This window comes from Catharus ustulatus, chromosome 14, assembly GCF_009819885.2.
Source record: "Catharus ustulatus isolate bCatUst1 chromosome 14, bCatUst1.pri.v2, whole genome shotgun sequence".
Taxonomy (NCBI): domain Eukaryota; kingdom Metazoa; phylum Chordata; class Aves; order Passeriformes; family Turdidae; genus Catharus; species Catharus ustulatus.
The window spans coordinates 12371158-12392616 of record NC_046234.1 but is presented as its reverse complement, the minus strand read 5'-3'; the positions used below and the strand labels follow the sequence as shown (position 1 = coordinate 12392616).

Here is a 21459-nt window from a genome sequence, read left to right as displayed (position 1 = left end):
TCTAAAAGATCACCGTGATTTTTTGGCGACATTTAGAAGTATTAACACTAGCATTATGAATTCTTTGTGTGAATCCTTCTCTGAGTAGCTCATGAAAACGAATCCAGGTAAACAGAGTGGTGGAAATAGAAGTGAACAGAATGAAAACTACGAAGAGCATATGGCTGAGTAGTCATTGTCTTTATGGTTGGAGCTGCAGGTTATATGAAATCCCTTTCAAAACTGTAAAACATTTAACTGTACATAATTATTAAGCTTTAGTTCCTCATCACTTACTGGTTCTTCCTTTATTGGGCAGATAGAATTCCATTAAATCAGACAATTCATGGTGAATACAGCAATGAATGTAGGGTGCTCTGGGTCTACATAATGCATAATTGCTCTAATTTATTCTTAAAAACAACAACTTGGTCATAATGAATCAGCCCTTTTGTCTGAATACCCAATGACAGCACATTGCAGGCAAAGGGACAAGATATTTGAATAAAGCAAAGGCTCTGCTACAGTTTCCATCATTTTCTGCCACAGATGGCACCATTGGGAAGCAGGACAGGACTGACTGGAAAAGCATAACTTGCCTTGGGGAAAGTTCACTCAAAGCCAATAAACTGGGTCATTAGCAGCCCTGGATAAAATACCATGTCCAGATTTATTATTTCCCTGGCAATTTGCAATACCTTTGAAAATCTGGCTCCTTACCTCTGAGAAATTGGGGAAAAACATATTGCCTGCAGACACATGGAATACGCATATCACTGTGTTAAAAAAAGCCACAGCTAAAATGCAACAATTAAAATTCAAGGAGCTAAACAGGGGAAGAACAGATAAAAAACCTATGAGAATGTTTTCATTTTATCAGGGTATCTCAGCACCTGAAGTTGTAGATGAAAGTAAAACCATCAGGTACAATGAACATGTCCATTCCTGTTACAGCTATTAATGGACTCATTTTTCAGGTAATACAGACCAAACTTGAGTTTTACTCAACATTTTGCTCAACAGGACAAGGCTTTGCAGGCTCCTAGGCAAACCACAAGCTTTATATATTACTTTTCTCTGGAAAGAGGCAGAATCAGACTATGCACTTCCATTTCCTTGGGAATAGCTAAATAAACTTTGGGTTTAGACTTATTCCTTCATAAAACAGAAAATGGATGAAAAAAGCAGGTTCTTCTGAACACCAGAAACAGTTAGCTTTCAGAGTGTATTTTACTCTCCTACATTAACATGATTCCAAATGGAATTTTCTAGCAGAAAAATCAGAGCTAACTGCATTACAACAACAGCTTCTGGACTCAAATCCCTCTTTTCAGGCATTTAGGCATATGTAACTAGAGCTTAGCTCTTTATTATAGAGAAATAAAACCAGAAATAGAGTTGGTGCATAAAAAGTAAGCATAATCTGATATTTGTTTTGTGTAAACTCAGACTATCAAAGGGCTTTATTAAAACTATATGTTACTCAGGCATAGGCAATCAACACTAAGAACAAGAAAATATTTTGCAGTATAAGTCACCTTTCTATTAGCATACCTATAGTGCAAGGAGTGTGCTGGCATAACTATTTCAATTTTTTTAAATTCCAAAACTTATTAAATCATACCTTTGCCATGCAGGTGTATCTCCCAGATTCCCCATTATTACAAGTTAGCTTGCAGCAAACAAAACTGGAGGTGCAGGAGAGATTTTGTGGTGTGAGCCCTATGGTATATGAGCCCTGCTCTCATGTACTGTCCTCTACAGAGTGTACTTGTAAATAAAGGTGAATTTACACAAAATTAATAATTAGTGACTAGAAATTTCACTCTGGCTATACACCTAGGCTCAGATTCTTTTGACTTTGAAAGGGTTTTAAAATCAAGTCGTTTACAGAACTTCAGATTCAAGAGTTTAACACTGGACATTTAGCTTTTTGGAGAGGACAGAGGCAGGAGGACCCTCTGATCTCCCACTTTGAGCTCTCATTCCACAAGCCACAGGTGGAGGTCAGACAGCAGCACATCTTGAACTGGGCAAAGTCCAGTTCCTGACTGAAGAACTGACACTGATGGAGAGCCACAAACTACTGCATTTCTTTATCATCTTCCTGGAAAAAGCCTGTGCTGTAAGTCTGGGATACACTCACAGCATCAGCACAATGTAATCACTTCTTGTTACACGCTTCAGCTTAACAGACACAAGAGCTCTCCATCACCAATTCCAGTTCCCTCTACATGCAACTCACAGACTGAGCCATGTGGCACTGTGTTGAGCACAGCAGAGATCCTTTAACTCCTCCCAGATCTTTATCCTTCCTTGTGGGCCTCCAAACTGTCCTTCTCACACTGAGCTTTCTGAAGTGCTAACAGCCAGACCTGGATTCTGGCTGCTGCAAGGATCCCACCACCATGCCAGACCCATTTCTCCAACCCCACCTGAGTGTATTCCCTAGGGATTGTGTTACTTCTTCTGGTCACAGTAGCTCTCCCAAAATGCTTCCCAAGCAGGCTCCCTCATTGTTTTTACAGTGTTTTTACAGTCTCATGGGCATGCTGATTTTGCAGTACTGAAGTGCCTATTGCCTGGTACCTCTGTGTCACTATGCACTGTCCCCATTTCAGTGTAACTCCACAGCAAAGCCTTCCTGACTCGTGGCTTCTCAGATTTCACTAAAGTGTTCTCTAACTTCCCCAGTTCTCAGCCTCAATATTTATGTCCTACAAGTTGATTTACCACAGCACTGTCATCAACACTGAATGTGGCTCCTTTAAAGCTGCAATTTTTGCTCTGAATTTTGTCAATACAGGCAATAGAGCTGAAACATTTCAACAAAATTGAGGGAAAAAGAGAAGAATTTCTCAATACAACAGAGCATCCCACTGCTATTACCCTTTTGTTGACTACAGTTTGGAAAGAGCAGGGCCCAGGGGATCTCTCTCCTGTCTGTCTAGCACCCCCATGCCTGGCAATCTAGCTGCTCTTAGCAGAGCAAGCACAAAATCCCACTGGATGATTTTGTGGAGCTGACACCCACAAGGAAGTAGTGCAGGAGCTACAGAAACAGAGATGGTGACTGCTGGCACCATCTCAGTGTTGCATCAAAATCAGACCAAAAATACTATGGACACTTAGCATAAATCAGGCTCTTTGGCAGTGGCAGGAGAGGGCTGGATAGGGCAGACTGTGATGCAGAGATGAAACACAGGCACAATTTTGTGATATCACCAGTGATAAATAAAGCTGATATCAAGCAATATTGCTCATGGTTTGGATTTAACTTTTTTTCACTCATTTTACATATATCATGTGGAAACAAAATTGCCAAATCATAGGTCATCTATATCTAGTTAAACTAAACTAGCTTTTAGTGCTCTGTTTTTAAACTCTGCTTCTCAGGATGAAGCTGACATATAAATCCCCTGCTAGGGATAGGCGAAGCTGATAAAGCCTGATTTCCAGCTTGCCACAATGAGGATGAAACACAACACCATGGAACAGCTCTCCCAGCCTTCAACTAACAGTGGAAGACTTCACAATGGGTCCCCTTCTTCCTATCTGCAAACCCATGGTCTGCAGAGACACCATCCCATCCCATCCCATCCCATCCCATCCCATCCCATCCCATCCCATCCCATCCCATCCCATCCCATCCCATCCCATCCCATCCCATCCCCCTTCCTGCTCTTTCATGGCTACAACACTGATGGATACACATCCATCAGAAACTGCTTCCAGGTTCTCTCAGAAGCTGCAAACTTCTGACAGATGGCTCCTCCTTCCCTCATCTGCTGTTAAATAGGTGATAAACATGGATTTTAGTGCTTCCATCAGGCAAATCATTCCCACCAGATTTCTCTTCTATCAACCAGGTTGAATTTAAGCCCATAAATGTGCCGTTCTCTTTCTTGTTTATCACCCAGGTTCCTTTCACGTCTGTGAAATGTTAAAAAAAAATTAAAAAATAATCTTTATATCCCCTGATGGCTTGATTAATTTTGTTCTTGACATCCTGATTTTTTTTTTCTAAATGACTGCTCATTTCTTCCCATCCCACCTTTCCTGTTTGCTGCCATTTCAATGCCTGCTAGACTGCTTCATTCATTCATCTCTGACTGGAGCTCATGAAGCCTCTGGATATGAGAAGCTCTCTGAGTCTCAAATTTCTACTGTTGTGGGGCTGAGCTTGGAAAAGAGATTTTTCATAAGGAAAATGCACATCTTTGGAATACAGTTACCACAGGGAACATGGAAGAACCACGTGGAAAAATCACATAGAGGCAGCTTTTCTGGGTGTGCTTAAAGTGATCATGCCAGGACTTAGAATGGGAGGATGTCACCTCAGAACTGCACTGTTCCTAATTTAAAAAGACAACAAGTTAGCCTGTCTTAGAAAGTTACCCACACGAGTGGGGTGTGGTAACTGACAATATATGCCCTTTCAGCATTTTGGAAATGTATTCTAAGCTATCCTTAATGGGAAAAAAGCCAAATAACCCAAACACTGAAACTCTCTTCCCCCCAAAAATTACAATGAAAAATACCAACACTGCAAGAGGAAGTCTAAGATTACTTACTAAAATTCCATATCTTTAGAATGGCTCAGAAATTCCACATGCCCACAAAAAGGAAAAGCCACAAAGCTGTGCAGTCCTTTTTTAAAAATTATTATTTTAAAAACATATCAAATCACAAGACAGGCTGTGGAGCTCAAATACCCTCAACACAACCACATCCCATCAGAGACAAGAAACACCACCACCAAAAGACACAGAACTGGGCAAGAGGGGTGGTATTCATACTGGGGAATATACATGGACCACACCATGAAGGAATACTTGCAGCTCAGGTCTGACTCTCTGGGGACTTGGCAATGCTTTTGTTAATGCACATGGCTCTCTACTCTCATTTGAAACACAACTGGAAAACAAAAACTTATGAAGATTTACACATCACACCAAAGGGTTTTATTTCCCCAAGGTTAAATGTACCAAGGTTGGCTGATACACAGAACAAGAATGAGCAAACCTCAAGGAAAAAAGAATGAAAAAAAACCTCACTGAGTTTTTGATGGTTCAATTGTGTTTTCGCTTTGTGAACATCTGAGAGAATCATTCATTCATATTCTGAATGGGAAAAGGCAACTGAAACAGGTGGTCTATTACTAGATCCATTAAACAAGAGATTTATGCATTACATATCCATCTTGAGGCAATTAGGCTGATCTTTTTTTTCTCTTTTATGGCTTCATTGAAAATTTTTGGCAATAAAGCAATTAAAAAGTAACTATCAAAGCATTTATCTATGATATCAAAGACACCCAGCCTTTATCAGAGAATGGCTCCTTCACTTTCCATCTTTAGAAAATACAAATTTAGAGGCAACATTCACACTTAGGACAGTGACATAATGCTGCCATTGTCCCAAGCCTGAATGGTGAATGATGGGGTATGGACTAGCTAAATCATTGTTTGCTTTCTCTTTTGGAAAATGATTTTTTTTACTTTAATCTCACAAGGCATCCAGAGAAATGAATTTGCTGTAAAATAAATCTTGAAGTAACCTTTCTGCACGTGCTTTGGGTTTGTACATACACTGTGCTTATAGGGGAGCACAAAATCCACATGGAATAATTATTTTCAAAGCTCAGGTTGATGTGACAGCCAGTCAGACACTAAAACATAAAATAATGTCTGCTGCAATAGGCTGCAAGTGCTATAAAGATTTTTTTTAAAGGTTCACATCAGTGGTGGAAACCAGTCTGTGACATAGTCCCCAAAATCTCCTCCAAGAAGAGCCAACAAAAAGGGGATATGCAAAATGTAGTCTTCATAGTTCCCTTCCCCACCCCTTCACCCCCGCCCAGAAAAAAATCTCAGTTTGTAGATTCTTTCTTCAACCACCAAAGCAACCAAAGTTCTGTCTGTCAGCAACTAAACAATCCAGGGACTGGGCACACACTGACTGAGAGCAAACTACAGGACTGATGCAAAATTGCTTCAGGTGTGAGAACCTGCTGTGGCTGCCAGACCACTGAGCACGGCCTCATCCCTGGAAATACTCCTGGTCAGGCTGGACTGGGCTCTGAGTGACCTGATCTAGTTGAAGACATCCCTCCTCCTTGTAGGAAAGATGGACTAGATGACATTTAAAGGTCCTCTCCAAGTCAAACTATTCTACAATTCTATAATTTTGGGCACTACAGATGATTTACCTCTCCAACCACACACATTGAGACATTTCAACAGCAAAGATCAGAAGTGTATTTAAGAAGCTGACAAATGAAAGCTATTTTAATAATTTGATAATGGAATTTAAATTAACTGCAATGAAGTGGTGAACAGAAAGAGAGAAGAGGTACACTGCCAAATTCATCAGCATCTTGGGATTTTACCAAGAGCCTTAATCTTTTAAAAATCTCCAGCTTCTTAAATCATAACACAATGGATGCTGAAGCAGGAAGGCTCTTGAGAGATCATCCATCCCTAGCTCCCTGGGCTGGCCAACTATTAGTAAGCTAGCAAGACTTAGCTGCATTTTTTTGCTGCTACTCTGTGTAAATTATTATAGAGCCTGCTCTCTGTTGTGTGGATAGTCAGATGTGGGATGACCTGGAAAGCCATAAATCCATTAACATAAGCTCCATGGGATACACTGTAGGAAATGGAGAAGCTGGATAGCAGTTCTTACAGTGCAGTTCTAATAATGTACTTACAGGTAGAGTGCAATCTACATTTACAGGAAACAAAAGGCAAAAAGGCCCTTGAGCCTGATATGTAAGTCAGTCTTGTGATTTATAAATAACCAATTATTGATTTCTGAAAGCCAATAATTCCATGTATCCTAAAATGCAGAGTGCACAGCCACACAATATTCTATAGGACTAAAGCCAGCAATTACAAACCACCTCATCACATTCAGTTCAGAGCAGAGCACACTCTGCAAATAAACTCTTGGTCTTATTCCACCCTATGTTAGGTAAGTTCAGTAGTTCTGGAAGTACTGCAGCACATTGTGAATGATGGATGAAATGAGAAATCTCTGCTCAGTGCACAGCAAGTAGCCAACTCCCTCCTGTGCTGCATCGTTTGCTTTCAAGGTACTTAATATGCACCATCAGTGAGAGACATTCAAAAAATCCCAGTGAGCCCATTTGTCTCAAAAATAAAAATAGAATGTTGCAACTTTGTCCCTGGGCTTCAGTTGTTTTTCTTCAATTTTAATTTTATTCCTGCCTACCTCCATCCAGTGAACTCCCTTGTCAGGGTGCATTATGGACTCGAAATATAAACATCTACCACTGCTGGTTGCTCAGTTACAGGAGAGGTTTAAGGGACTGGTTGCTTCATCTCTCACTAATCAGACAACTTGTACTGCATGAATACTTCTTTTTGCAAATGTAAGTGAATAATCAGTTCCATCACATTTTCTTAATCAAGGGCCACAGAACCCCATTGTTTTCATAGCACTTTGGGCAGCTTCATTTCTATACACTATAATTCAAGCCACAAGCAGCTTGGATTGGCTTCCACTGAGCTGAGTTTCCATCAAATACAATCTGCTGGACAGGATTACCATGGAGGATGAAAGATTTAGTCTTTTGCTAACAAGTAGCACAAGTTGGCTTACAAAAATTTATGTCAAGGTTTAAGTCATGGCTTCAATTTTGCTGGGTTACAGAGTCACTTCTCCCAGCTATATTATTATACTGTTTCAGGTTATTGCATTGGGTACATGATCAGCTGCTATGCTGCTCCTGAAAGGTTAAAATTGCCAAAATCTTGCTATGTTATTGCTTTGTGTCTCTAGTCCCTCACTCCTGCTGGATAGTTTGTATGATCAATTTACTACTAGTAATAACTGCATAGCAGACAATGTATTGCTTCCTACATGCACAGGCAGAGGTCAGAAGTTGCTTTATTCCTAAGTGCAGTGGCCTCTGTTGTAATCCCATTAGGAATGTTGAAATAAGAAAAAGCAATAAAACAGTTTAATACCTGAATGCATTTTTACTGCATCTCTGTAGTTAGTAATGGGGCATGGCAGGAAGAGAAAAGGATTAGCCCTATCACCACAATTCCTCCCAAGAGGTTGTTTCCTTCAAAGAAGACAGGAAATTTTTTAGAGATTATATAGTGCTATAGTTTTATTTACTCCTTTATTGGCACCACAAGGCTGTACACACAGCCTTTGTACAGAGAATTTATTACTAGATCCAGAATTTCAGTCTTAAAAGACACAACATTTTCCTGAGGAAGAGCAGTAATTCTTTCCTGTGCCCTTATGCCAGGCTCTCCTCAAAGCCCATGGACACAGAGTGGAAGGCACATGTTCAGCACTGTGGAAGTGTGTGATGCTTGGAACATTTGTCCAGGCTCCTTCCAGCTGACAACGTGCTGCTGCCTTCTAGGTGTCAGGAAGGTGCTCCTATTTCTCTCTCAGCAGCATCCCATCTCACTATAAATGTCTGGAAATTTGTTCTGAGCCATCATTAAAGCAACATCCACCGTGGGAATGCCCTGGGTGCTCCACTGGTCCATCACTAATTATCGTTCAGCCAGCGTGGCATTTTAATAACACCCAGCTCTAAAAATGTATTTATTTTTATATACATATCAAAGGCCTGACAGCTTTATTTGCTTGGAAGGGAGGGTGGAACCTTTCCAGCAGACTTTCTATTTTCCACCAATTCCCTCAAGGATATTAAGGGCAGAGAGCAGAATGGGTAATTCCCTTCTCTGGGTGGAAAATGAGTCAGACTAGTTATGCAACAGAAGCCTTCACTGATTAAGAAGGATGCTATATTCAGGTAGACAACTGGCCAGAAACAGATGCTATTTGTGGGCATAACTGAGAATTAGCAAATTGGCTGTTTATTAAAACAGGTGTTTGTGGGGACTCACGTGTCTGACACTGCAGATGTGGCATTCTGCTAGAGAACATTGGTTCCCTTCCCAGTTACACTCACGCTTCAACTGAGTTGATGCAGGAGCTAAATTAGATTCAACAGAGTCAGCATCAGCTTTGAAAACTGGTGATTTCAATCAGAGATATAGCAAAAAAAAAGCCAACAAGTTTTTACTCATGCCAGCTGTTCTGTTCTGCTGCCCATTTTTGATCTCATAATCATTCATTATTGTCTGGTCAACACCCCCAAAAACCTGCTTAAAAAATGTTTCTCTGGTTTCCATTAGAACAACAAAACCCAGCAAGCAATCTCCTCACACATATTTCCAAAATTCCCAAGGATCTAGACCATATATATCCTATTAATACCATAGGAAACAGGAACACAAGGGGAGCAATGTCTCCTCAGATGGAAATTAAGCTCATGTCAGAGCAGGAACACTACACTGTCACTGTGAGGCCATGCATCCTTTCCTACAGGATACTTCATTCCCATTGATACGCGAGTTCTAGGTGTGTCTGAGGTGTCATCACTGGGATGCCATGGGCAGCAGATTTCATTTTGGGAGTTCACATCGTTGCATAATTTCTTTAAAAGGCATGCCATGGTGGCAGCAACATATAATACCAAGCCAAACATATCAGGGTTTGTTTTTTTTCTGACACAACAAAAGACAACAATTTTTCTGTATTTATAACAAATTAATGATGGGTGCTTCTTCACATGACCAACACAGCCTTGCTAGAAAGGAGTTCTTTTGGCTTGTACTGCAACAGAACACAGTGAACTAGACTGAGCCTGGATGTATCAATGCCATCTTAGCATCTCTGTTCATAATTTAGATACTTAATTACTCTCAGTTGTCACCTAATTTTTGCTGTGCCAAAAGTTGACAGAAACCAAACTTCTGATAACATCTCCCTAAATGGTTAAAGTGATGTTTCTGAACATGATGTACTTTTGACATGGTTATGTAGGATAACAGAATCGTAATTCAAAAGTACTGTTTGCAGCAGAGACTTGCCAAAACTTTCTCAATAAAAAGATATCTGTAATTTTTATAAATGTGGCCTGATAAACAAGATTAGTGAAAGCTCTGTCAGGGATTTCAGTGCTTGAGACTGTAAAGTAAATAACTACAGAAAAGGAAACAGAAGAGTGATGCAGATACACCAATAATTACAAGTTAGTTACGAAGACTCTTACATCACTTAGGAAAAAATGAATCTGCATGGTCAGTTTTGCTGAAATGTTGGTAGAACACCTCACTACACAGCTGGCACAGAATATTATACAAGACAGGTGGGAACCCAGGTTCTGATACAAAATTAGCACAGAAAACGAGATGCTTGCAAACTGCCAGGGAGGATTTCCTGATGTCTCCTTGAAAAGCTATTCTGATAACCCGAGACAGCCACACCCGTTGTTACATACTGCAGTGTTGTGATTCACTTGTGGATTTCTGGTATTTTTACAGGCAACTTACAACTGATAACCCCCAAGTGCCACTAAAAAATTTAGGTGTTTGGAATCACAATTTTGTTTAAGTGTCTTCTGACTGAGGAGGCATTTCACACAAGAGAGGTCAGGCTGTGAAGGTATGAGCTGAATTGTGAGAGGTGGGGGTTTAAAATCCTGACACGGAGAGAAGCAGCATGCTTGCCTGCGTCTGAATAACTGCTGAAATGCAACAGATCCCCTCTCAGAGGCAATGTGCCCACAGGGTGAATAACAGTTTGGTGTCTACACACCACTCACTATGCCAGGTGATATTTAGAAAAGTTAAACCACAGTTCTAAATAAAAGAACTTGGTCAATGATCCTTAGTAAAGCAGATTCCTTGTTGCACACAGTGTAGTCTCTACAACTCAATTTCCAAAGTGAATTAATCAGGAGAGGCAGGTGAATTCTGGTAAAACTAAACCACAAGTATCCACTGCACTTACAAATGAAGTTCTCTGCCTACTCTGTATTCATTCACTTCATTGGGGCAGTGCTCAAATGTTGCAGCAAAGCAATTTTCTGCCTGCAATGTTTTTTAATATCAACAATTGAAATGACAGGCCGCAGAATATTAACTATAAACCAGATTTCAAATTCATCAAAACAGATGAGGAAATCATTAAATAGAGTTTAGAGTAATGTAATTGAGAAACTGAAATCCTGATTTGATCAGCCTGCCCAATCATAGTAGTTTCACTTTTCAAACTCTGCACATTCAGGACTTGACAATAAACTATTCAAAATAGTGTGTCAAGTCCAGAAGCATTTAGAGAATGTGTGCAAGAAAAAAATCCACGTGGACAAGCTTTTCCTTCATAAAGAGAGAAAATTCAGCAAATAGAGCGTTTGCTAATATTTAATCATGTCACTAGTAATGAAAAAGCACACTTAACACACCAGTTGTTTTCCTTGCTAAAACTTGCTAAACTGCATCCTAAGTATATAAATTCTCTACTCAAACCACTGAGTGAGATCAGAGAAATGTGGAAAACACTTGGAGTTTGCAAATGGTCACGTCACATTTGGTCAGGAAAGCACGTAGCACCATTTACAAACGTCATCATTGACATTATAGCAGTGGCATACTCAGTTCACTAAAATTTGCAACTCTGCTGGATATAAAATAAACTTTTCTTAGCCCTTTTAATTAATGCAACGTGCAAGACCATCAGTGAAACTTGTATTTGAGTAATACAAAACATTGCTCAAGTGAGTGTTTAGGCTCCTGTGAGCTGAAGTAACTGCACACCTGACTGTGCATCAATGAGATCCCCATGGATGTTTTCATGACTAATTATATTCGTTTATTCATGGGACTAGAGCCAAGCATGTTAAAATTAGCAAGCTTCTCGTAGTATAAGGAGATAATAAAAACCAACTCAGTAGTAGAAAGTTACAGCTATCACTCACTGTGTGGCTTGTTTTAAACTGAAAAAGTGTGGTAGAAGTCAGACTGCCTCTGCTGCCTTTCCTCAGATTACTGCTGCCTCTATTTTTCACTTTCTATCTGATTAGGGGTTTTGTGAAGTCACGTAACATGTGAGATATAAAAATATCTCTTAATTTCAAGAGAAATCTTGCTTTGACTGTCTTTCATTTGGTCTTCATCGGATTGCAATATCTAACACGAAAATTGTAGCTCAATCTCATTCTAATGGTCGAAGTTCAATTATCTAATGCAAACTATTTGTTTCTGTGGGATGGAGACAAGCACAAGGGTATTGAGGATGAAGGTAAGAGCAACATTTATCAAACATGGATTAAATGAAGCAAAGATTTGGTGAGTAGAATTCCATCTCACTTCTTTTGAAGGACTATGACAGCTTTGATTTTCACAGCCTCTAAGATCATGACATTACAGTATTGAAATTTTAAGAAATAAAAATTATACCATCAGTCTTCATTTTCTGCATTGCTGCCTTTGGAGCAAATTACAAAATACAATTTTCTATTATTTTTCAGTGAAGGAGGAAAAAATCACGAGAATGCTTAGTCTGGATTTTAATCTTCCCTGCCCACTGAACAGCAGTGCTGTGATGCATGACCCTGACCTTTCCCAGCCCCGTATATTTTGACTGTTTGCCCACTCAGCTCCATCCCTAAGTTTTAGTGAAGCCGTAAACAAAAGATGTGGAATGGCATGCCCAGCAAATCACAGAATGCTGAAAAGGTCAAAATAGTAGTGCTGAATGTTTCTACTCTGTAATTTACAGAATATATGAGGCATTCACAGCTTAATAACTCATTCACATGACAAACACTGTAGAGGGAATGTAAAATGGCAGCACATGAATTTCTTCCAGTGACAGTGTTTCCAACAAGCATGGAAAATGGTGCAAACTTTGCCCTGTGGTTCTCTTTTCTGGAACATTAATATTGTCTGACTTTCAATGCACAATAGCATATGTCTGTGGACTGTGAAGTTAAATGTCTCTGTGTTTGTAGTCAGGCTCAGAGCCCAAAAAGGCAAGGTCCCTGAGGCAAAAATTCAGGTCAAAGCTTTTTGTATCTGTACTCCTTTGCCCTTCTTGGAGCACTTCCCCAATACCAGGTGATTTTATTGTCACAAAATTCCTGAAAACTAGAGAAGCAATATCCTCACCTTAAATGAGAACAGAGCCCTGGTCAAGGTCAGGAGAGTTATAGCAGAAAGAAGCCCCACAGCTCCTACCAACAGCCCTAAGCACCTGCTGTCCACAAAGACCATCTTTTCTACTTCCTTCCTCACGAATTTCATTTTTGCAGAAAAAAATCTGTGCCCATTTCCCAGACACCAGTCAAATGAAGTAAATTGAGAAGCCAAACAGAGATCCTTTAGCCAAGCCTTCAGATAGCTGCATGTCTGTGGCAGCTGAAATGATGGTTTCATTGGTGGATGGCAGTTTAATCCTAGTGAAATGCTAAAGGTCCATGTCCTGGACTCCCCCACCCTACAGTCACCACTTTCAGAGGAATATTTACTGGAGCAAGTTGATTTGAGGCATTCCTCAATCATCATAAGTAAGTTAATGCCTTTGGATGAATGCCTTGGGACAACTGTAAGTCAAGATATGCTGGAGTGTTTTCTCTTAACCACTTTCTTGGAACAAAAAGAAAACAACAGATTGATCTATAGTATTGCTGTTTCAAAACTAACTGCAAGGGTGTCCATCTGACACCAATTAATCAATTTTTTTGTATACAGGCACACTCATGTTGCCCTAAGAGTATATATTGACCTAACATCCACTGAACCCAACACAAGCAATAAATAGTTTGTAGAAGTATAGAAAAAAAAATTGCAAAGTGCTAAATCTTCATTTCTGACATATCTGTGCCAATCCATGGACCCCAGTGGGTGTAAAAACCATGGATCAGCAGTCAGAATTTGGCTTGTCTTTCCAAATTCATTAAAACAAAAGAAAGAAGTTTGCCCATGAACAGTTCCACAGATGAAAACCTGGATTAACCACACAAAAAGCAAAGTAACTGTGGATTTACACCAGCTGAACCACAGATCCCAGCCCAAGTCTCTGAAGTGCAGCATTTCACCATTATCGCAGAGAGGAGCAGGGATATTAACAACACACCAAATTAGCATCAAAGCATTAGCAGTAATACACTTTGGGTATTTAGGGAACTACTTCTAAACCTAAATGTCAGACAATTTGTCTCTAATATTCCCTGCAGATTAGTAGAGGATGATTGCAATAGATGTAAATCCTGCCTCCTTTCCTACAGGCACGTACAGCTGAAGTAGCTGTGGAGTTGCATCCTTTGGGCTGCAAAGGAAAGCAGGTCCTAAAGACCATCCCCTCAGTTTCCCTTCATTTCCTAGTGAAAATCTCCCCTTTATGAATTTCTGTGCAGAAACACGGAGCTTTTGGTACATGAGTCTCTCGTGTAGATGATTTTGCAGCGCTGTCTGGGGTGATTCACACAGCAGGTCTGTAACCTGGCAAAGGGAGGGGAACAACGGGTGGGGTTTGGTACTGTGGGAAGAACAGGGATCTTGTCTGTGGGAGGAGGTGGATGCAGTGGAGAGCCATGGATGACTGGAAGAAAGTGTGGAGGACACAGCAGTGAAGGTACCAGCCTGCTCTTCCAGACAGCAACAGTACAGGGCTGTGAGATGAAGGTGCAGTGTGGGGAGAATGGGGATGGAGGGAACCAAATTTTTGCTGGTGTTGGGGTGGAGGGGACACTACCCACAGGTCTTCTCTGCCTTTAGTCCCACCTTCCCTCTGCTCTGTGATTCAGATCACTCAGAGCTGAATTTGTGAGGTGATGTGGGTGGCTCCACACAGACAGAACAAGGCAGTAGGACGTGATTTGGGGCAAGACTGTCACTTATCCCCCATTCAGGCCTTGCAGAAGGAAAGAACAATGGGTCTGTACAGATAAATTGGAGCCAGCCTCTTTGCTGATCCATTTGGATCAGGTCACCTCTGATTCCTGAACATTTGTCTCTTCTATGCCATCTCAGATGAGCTGGAAGGTGCAAAGGCAGAAACCCAGAAACAGAAACTCAGATCTCTCTGAGACACTCTGATAAGGATGGAGAATGCCTGGGAGGACCCGAGGGAGGAAAGAAAGGAAAGGCAGCATGGAGTATCCAGCATCCTGGATCCCTGTTTTTCATACACACCCACGACATTGCTGAGCAGTTATGGCACATGACCCTTTAATCAAACCCCAAATCAAAAGGCATGTCCACAACACTCAAGAGGTCTGACCACAGATGAGTATCAGTGCTCTTTCCCCACTGCAAGCACACTAAATAAGAAATTCTTCCCAAGTCCAATTTCAAATCACTTGCTCTATTTGGAGCATTTTTCAGTTCAAAATTTCTGTATTGCTTTCTGTCCAAGATCATCACTCTATTCAGTTACTTATCACATACCTGTATCTTTAAATATGAAGAATGCAAGATTTAATGAGGAAGTCTGTAATGAGACAGTGCTGGATTGTCTTGAATAAACAGGCTTGGTATGAAATGGATGCCTCGAACATCTTGCAGGGCTTTTTTTTGGTTAACAATTATGATCTAAGAAGAAAAGTGGCATCTCAGTAAAAATTAGGACTGGAGAGTGAAGTGGTATATTTAAAATGTCAGTAAATGGATGAATTTTCACTTCTCAAATAATTCCTTCCAGCCACTGCTGCAAACCAAAAGGGCTTTTTTATTCCTAACTATTTTTAGTCTATTCCTATACCTGTCAGCAGATGTAACTTTGTATGTTCCCTTGCACTTGTTTTACAGTAGCTCTATTGATCTCTATTGATCTGCCTAATAATGAGTCCCAGGGAATTGTGCTGTTAAATCTTTTAGAAACAAAATCTTTCCAAACAGTTCAGCTATTAGGAATAATGACAATCCTCATAAACTATGTGCTTTCTTTCCTCAGCATCTTTAGAAACAGAGAAACTACCATGAAAAAGAGAATTAAACCCCTTGACATCCTTCCTGTTCAGTAAATTAATTAACACACAGGATTCTTGCTCTGCTTTGTAAGACTCCTGCTACATTTCTTAAGTAAACACCTGAAAACAAAACCAGGATATAGCTGAAAAGCAAATGATATGTAAATCATATATTCAATTAATACAGACCCAAACACGCAAAATTCATTTCACTCAACTAAGTTATTCATAAGAAGATTAACTTAACACTGCAGTCACTGTAATACATGGTACAGAATTAACAGATTTACTGTCTGTTTTGATATAGTATTTTTGATACTTTACAGACCACACAAATGAAAAATAGCAGCCATGGTACAAGCTAGAGAACTCTGGTAGCTGCTTATACATAGACTGGCTAGATATAGATCTTTAGAGATCTGTGTCCAGGCAAAAATCAGCAGAGCACACCTGTGCTTCCTTTCTCCCACAAATGCCTCTGCCACACTGCTTTTACACCAGCTGAGAGCTGGCAGCACAGCAGCTCCCAGGGGTAAGTGGGATTTTGGCTTCTTAGTGCTACTAAAACTGTGGAAATTCAGAGCAGAAACCTACTCTGTAATCATGTCATCAAAACACAAAGGAGTGGTTGTCCTTCTCTCCATCTTCTCAAAGCACTAAGAGTGAACAAAGTTAGCTGGAAAAGAATGTAACAAATGAGTGAAGAAATCAGCAGAGCAGCGTGCCAACATGTCATCCCAAGGCTTACAGACTGCATGCTCCACTTGCTGTCAGACAGCTGTATGTGAAAATAGATAACAGACCTTTAAAACACACTGTTCACAGCCCCAAGACACCTGACTGAGGTTTCAATCTTTTCCAAGTCACATAAGGAATCCTCTAAACTCAGGAATTTGGCATGAACATGCCATAAACACATGTAGGTTTATATGGTCAAATTAACACCAACCTCCTAAAAAAGGAGCCTTTGAACAACTCCACTCTGAATCACAATGGCATACACTCCAATAAATTCCAGTCACAGCTTCACGTAGGAGATGGCCTTAAAGGCCTTCTGCCACAGCCACCCCATCTCCGGGGTACAAGAGCTGTGTGTATTCGGGCCTGTACCATCAAATTTGATTTTAATATCATGAAGACAACTCAGAAATATTTTTTTGAGGTAGAACGTTTTATTATCAGAGTAATGCCATATATTTGCAAAACATATACTATATAGTAAGGACAAACATTATTTGTTAATAATTTGTTAATACCAAGGTAGAGAAAGGTTAAGTGTATCACATATCATGCAATCAAGAATTATTTCTATACTCATCTCAATGCAAAAAAACTAAAACACAAATAAAAAGTGGGGTTTTTTTTCTAGTTTTGTTTTTACAAAAATGAAGCAGCAAATGGACGATAAAAAAAATAAAAACCAGTCATTATTTTCTAGGTCAGCCCAAAGATGAAATTATTATCTGACTTGGTAAAGCAACTGAGTGAAACTGTTTTGGACTATTTCTCCAGTCCTCTGGGATGCTCTTCTGACCTCCTGTCAACCCTCCCCTATCTCTGGCTCTGTTTCTCCACCACAAGCAAATAGAGAAAATAAACAAAAAAGCAAATTCCAGTTTCTGCTTCTCTCTGATCTTGACAGGATTGGTTTCAGATCTTTGTCACATTCCACAGAAAAACAGAACACACAAAATACATTCCTGCTCCTTAAGAAGAACAAGGCAGACTCTGGACCATGTTTGAAGCCTGAAGGAGCTCTTTTATCCACTGTCAATAAGAATTGTGCCTACCTGTTTTTACTAAAACTTCTTGTAAGATCTGAAAACTAAAAGGTGAATATTGAAGTTTGCAGTAAGGCCAAAAAGCTGCTGAATAGTTAGGCCACTGCCTAAAGGCCTAGGGGAGATTTTGCATCTCATCGCACTAATTATTAAGGATAAAGACAGTAGATAATTATTAATCTCCTCTATTTATAGAGGAAGGACAGCTATTTCTCTAAAGATTAGATTTCCAATAGAAAACTAAAATAATCTCTGCAGAACAAGTAGATGGATTAAACTCCATTTCTTTTGTAGCTTAGTGGCATATTCATACTTGCATAACTACTGAAATATCAGGCATACTGGGTGATTTGAGTCCATGGGCTAAAGGTCATGGAAAACATGGAAATTTTCCTTTAATATCTAATAAAATACCAAAGAATGTCAATTGTTCAAAATTCCTAGGAGCTTAACAAGATTTCGACTAAATATTCCAGCACGTGACCTTACTCATAACTGAAACACTAATCTTAAAGAAGTTAGGATTTTAGTTAAAAGTTAGAGGAAACTGGGCCTGAGATAGTTACCTGAAACTTAAATAATTGATTGCCTGACAATTTATGTTTGTTCAGCTGTGTTTGCAATGGGAAAGGATGAAACTAGTAGTTAGGTCCAAAGGACACAAACAATTGCAACCAGAAACTCATTCTTTGCAAGACTGGAGTTGCCCCAAAAGCCATTTGTATTGTCATTGATAGAAAAGGGCGAGGAAGACTCTCCTTACTTCCTCCTTTTAAGATCCCTCCCCACAAAAACGACCCCAGAATTAATTCAAGAAGCCAACCACACATGTTTAATAGCCATTCAAGCTAATTACCATAGGAAGCAGGGGATGGGAGGGGCTGGTATTATGAATATGTATTTGTTTGAACCTTTTGTCAATAAATAGACTCTGTGCTCACCTGTAATTCTGCAGTGTGTATTAGGGGGCTACCCCACACTGCTGCCCAGCGCTGAATAAACATACCCTTTGTAACTTTAAATTGTTAGAGAGTCTTTTGTCTGTCACAGTTGAGTATCAGTATTAGACCAATACTCCTATCTTGGTAAATCAAAACTTTCCCCCATGTTATATTGTGCAATTAAATGACTCCCAATCCTTCAAGGCTCTGGCACGTTTCAGAGCCAGCACAGACTCCCTGCCCCAAGCTGATGGTGACCTCCACAAGAGGAAGGTGCTCCCTGAGAATCTTCAAGCTTTATCTATTTGCCAAGTTAAATCAAGAGGGAAATCAATGAACTTCACTGCAAAAGAAGTTAAGGTTCCATCATATGAATATGGTTTAGCAGCAATAACCAAGCCCATTAACATATCAAAAAAAAAAAAGCACCATATGTAAATTTCCTGATCTTAAGGGATAACTAATGGATTACATTCCAGCATATAAAGATGCAAGATTTGTATTTCCCTCTAGAGATACTCCAAAATCCTATTACTGAGCCACATCTCCATGGGGAGGAGGTGGTTTGTTTTAATTTTTTTTAATCAAACCTTCTTTTAATCAGCCAGAACAAAATGTTTTCACACAAACAACAACAACAACAACGAAGAGTTCAGTGCAAAACCAACAGAGTCCTGCTGGAACGGGGAACTTGGAAGAGAAAATGAAGATGAAATGAAAATGCAGGAAACAAAGATGTGTACTCTGAGTGCCTTTATTACACAGATGTATACAGGGACACTGTGCTCCCAAAGGAAATCATTAGAAAGTTGACTTTCAAGAAGTTAGACCAGCAGAGTGCATTCAGCCTTTTGGGCTGATCCAAACTTCAGTCACTGTGTTTTCCTATTAACTCAAGTAGGGTTTTAACTATGGCTCCAGATCCATTTAACATACTCTTTTAGGGGTAATTTCTGTTCAGCTACAGATATTCAGCCATGTGGAGAGGAATCCAAATATGCAGATATGCACCTGTGTGCAGGATTTATCTGGCACTGGCTGTTTCCCAGATCCACTGCTGTCTTCCCTGTGCAAGCCCTTACATACTCCTGAGTCAATTCAGGGGTATGAGAGAAAGCTAATCTTTAAGATTCACTAAGGTCACAAATAATTTATATTCTCACATTCAAGAATTCAAGCCCCATTTTTAAATACTGCATAGCATCCACAGTGCTTCTCTGACATTGTTTGGCACCTGGTTTAAGAACAAGGACACGTCTTTGCGCTCATCTCAAGTAGAAACCCACAGAATTTCACAAACAGCTGTATTACAATGTCACCAGCCTTCTTAAATGTTTCACACTGACCCTGCTTGCCACTAAACACCATTCCACCTCTGAATATAAAGGAGGAAGACAGTTAAGCTCAAGAAAGAAAGTGCCACAGTTTCAGTAGTGAGTGAATAATCCCCATATGCAATGCATCTCTTGTAATTTAAGCTCATGGTACCACAGTCCTTAACAGCAACTCCAATTCTGCCTCTTAAAATTAGAAATCTATTTTCAAGTCACTGAAAAAAACCTCTGGAACCTCAGCACTGAGCAGTTCTTTCAGTATCACAATGCCCTACAGCTCCCCAAAGTTAGCATTAACTCTCTAACACTATTTTCTAACATGACAGAAAATAGAGGCTGCTAGCTGAGATTCAGAGATAAGCATTCACAGAAGAACATATAACAAGAGTGAGAAAAGCATACAAGCATTTTAGTCAACAGCCCTTTCTGGTACACATTCAGAACAACCTGAAAATGCAATGCTTTACACTAACTTTTATAGGAATCAGCACGTCTTTTATGAGAACATTTGTCTTAGGGTGAACATCAACTGACCAATACAGCACCAATGTAGACATGTTTTTTACTCTATCAATAATATATTAAGAAGAGCATCAGTGCTTCAGATTTAATACCCATTGTAACCAATTAGTGTTGCCATCCCCTGATGTTATGCAAGTTCATTCCCTTATATTGCCATGACAGAAAATTCTGTGGTTATAAATGAGAAGCTGCAAATTGATTTGCATGTAATAACTACCACTAAACCTTTCTTACCACTTTCAATTTATCCCATCTGCTACCAGAGTGGAAGTTTAGGATCTATTATTCCCAGAAGGGGACTTACCCAGCTGGACATCTATAACAGTTGGCTGGTTCTCCATGGGGAACAATGGCTTTGGAGGTTTGTCTGTGAGTAAAGCTAGAAAAGAAAATGAGAAAATGTAATGGAAAAATTGAGACCAATGACTGCAAAAGAAAAGCTCTGTCATGTAAGCAATCAAATGTTTGTATACTTGATGGTGTGTAAACATTTATTACATACTATAGCTGTTACACAGCCAATGTGTTACCACCCAACTTGTGGCCAGGTGATCCCCTGATTCAACAGAAATGACCTGTTTCCAGAATTACATTTTTAACTCAAACCAGCAAAACAAATTCAATTTCACACTTTTAACTTATGTGTAATAAGTAGAACAAGAAGTTTAAACCCTCACAATGCAGTTAACACAATGAATTTGAAGTGCCAGACAAATCTATCTCAGTGTGACCAGTCCCAACACATCTTGATGCCTGTCCAAAACAATACATAGAAAACTTGCACATAATTGTGCTTGAAGGACCCCAGCAGCTCCACAGTAGTTTAGATCCCACCCCAGCAGGTGGGGTACCCAGACCCTCTCCTCAAAGCCTTACTGGGGACCCTGCCTCCTGCTGAGCAAAAATATCTCCATCTCAGAGCAGGAAACAATACCCCAGCTTGTCCTGCCAGGGGACTGCTCCAGCAAGCAGATAACACAACTATTAAAAAGCATAGCTGCAGGCACAGGCTTCACATCTCTGTTTGTAAACTTAGGGCCAGACTGTGCAAACAGGTTTTGTAAATTTGGCTTAGCTTGAAATAATGACTG

General features: G+C 39.9%; 1 protein-coding gene across 7 annotated transcripts in view; it reads right to left on the bottom strand.

Moving 5' to 3' along the window:
• Nucleotides 1–21459, bottom strand: part of IL1RAPL2 (interleukin 1 receptor accessory protein like 2) — a 362583-nt gene that overhangs the window by 82006 nt on the left and 259118 nt on the right. For 6 of the 7 annotated variants that reach the window (XM_033072578.2, XM_033072581.2, XM_033072579.2 and 3 more), the window contains one exon: nt 20673–20747. The exons of the other annotated variant lie outside the window; for it this stretch is intronic. In XM_033072578.2, coding sequence (XP_032928469.1) covers nt 20673–20747 — 75 coding nt within the window. The remainder of the gene's footprint in view (nt 1–20672; nt 20748–21459) is intronic. 7 annotated transcript variants of the gene reach the window in all.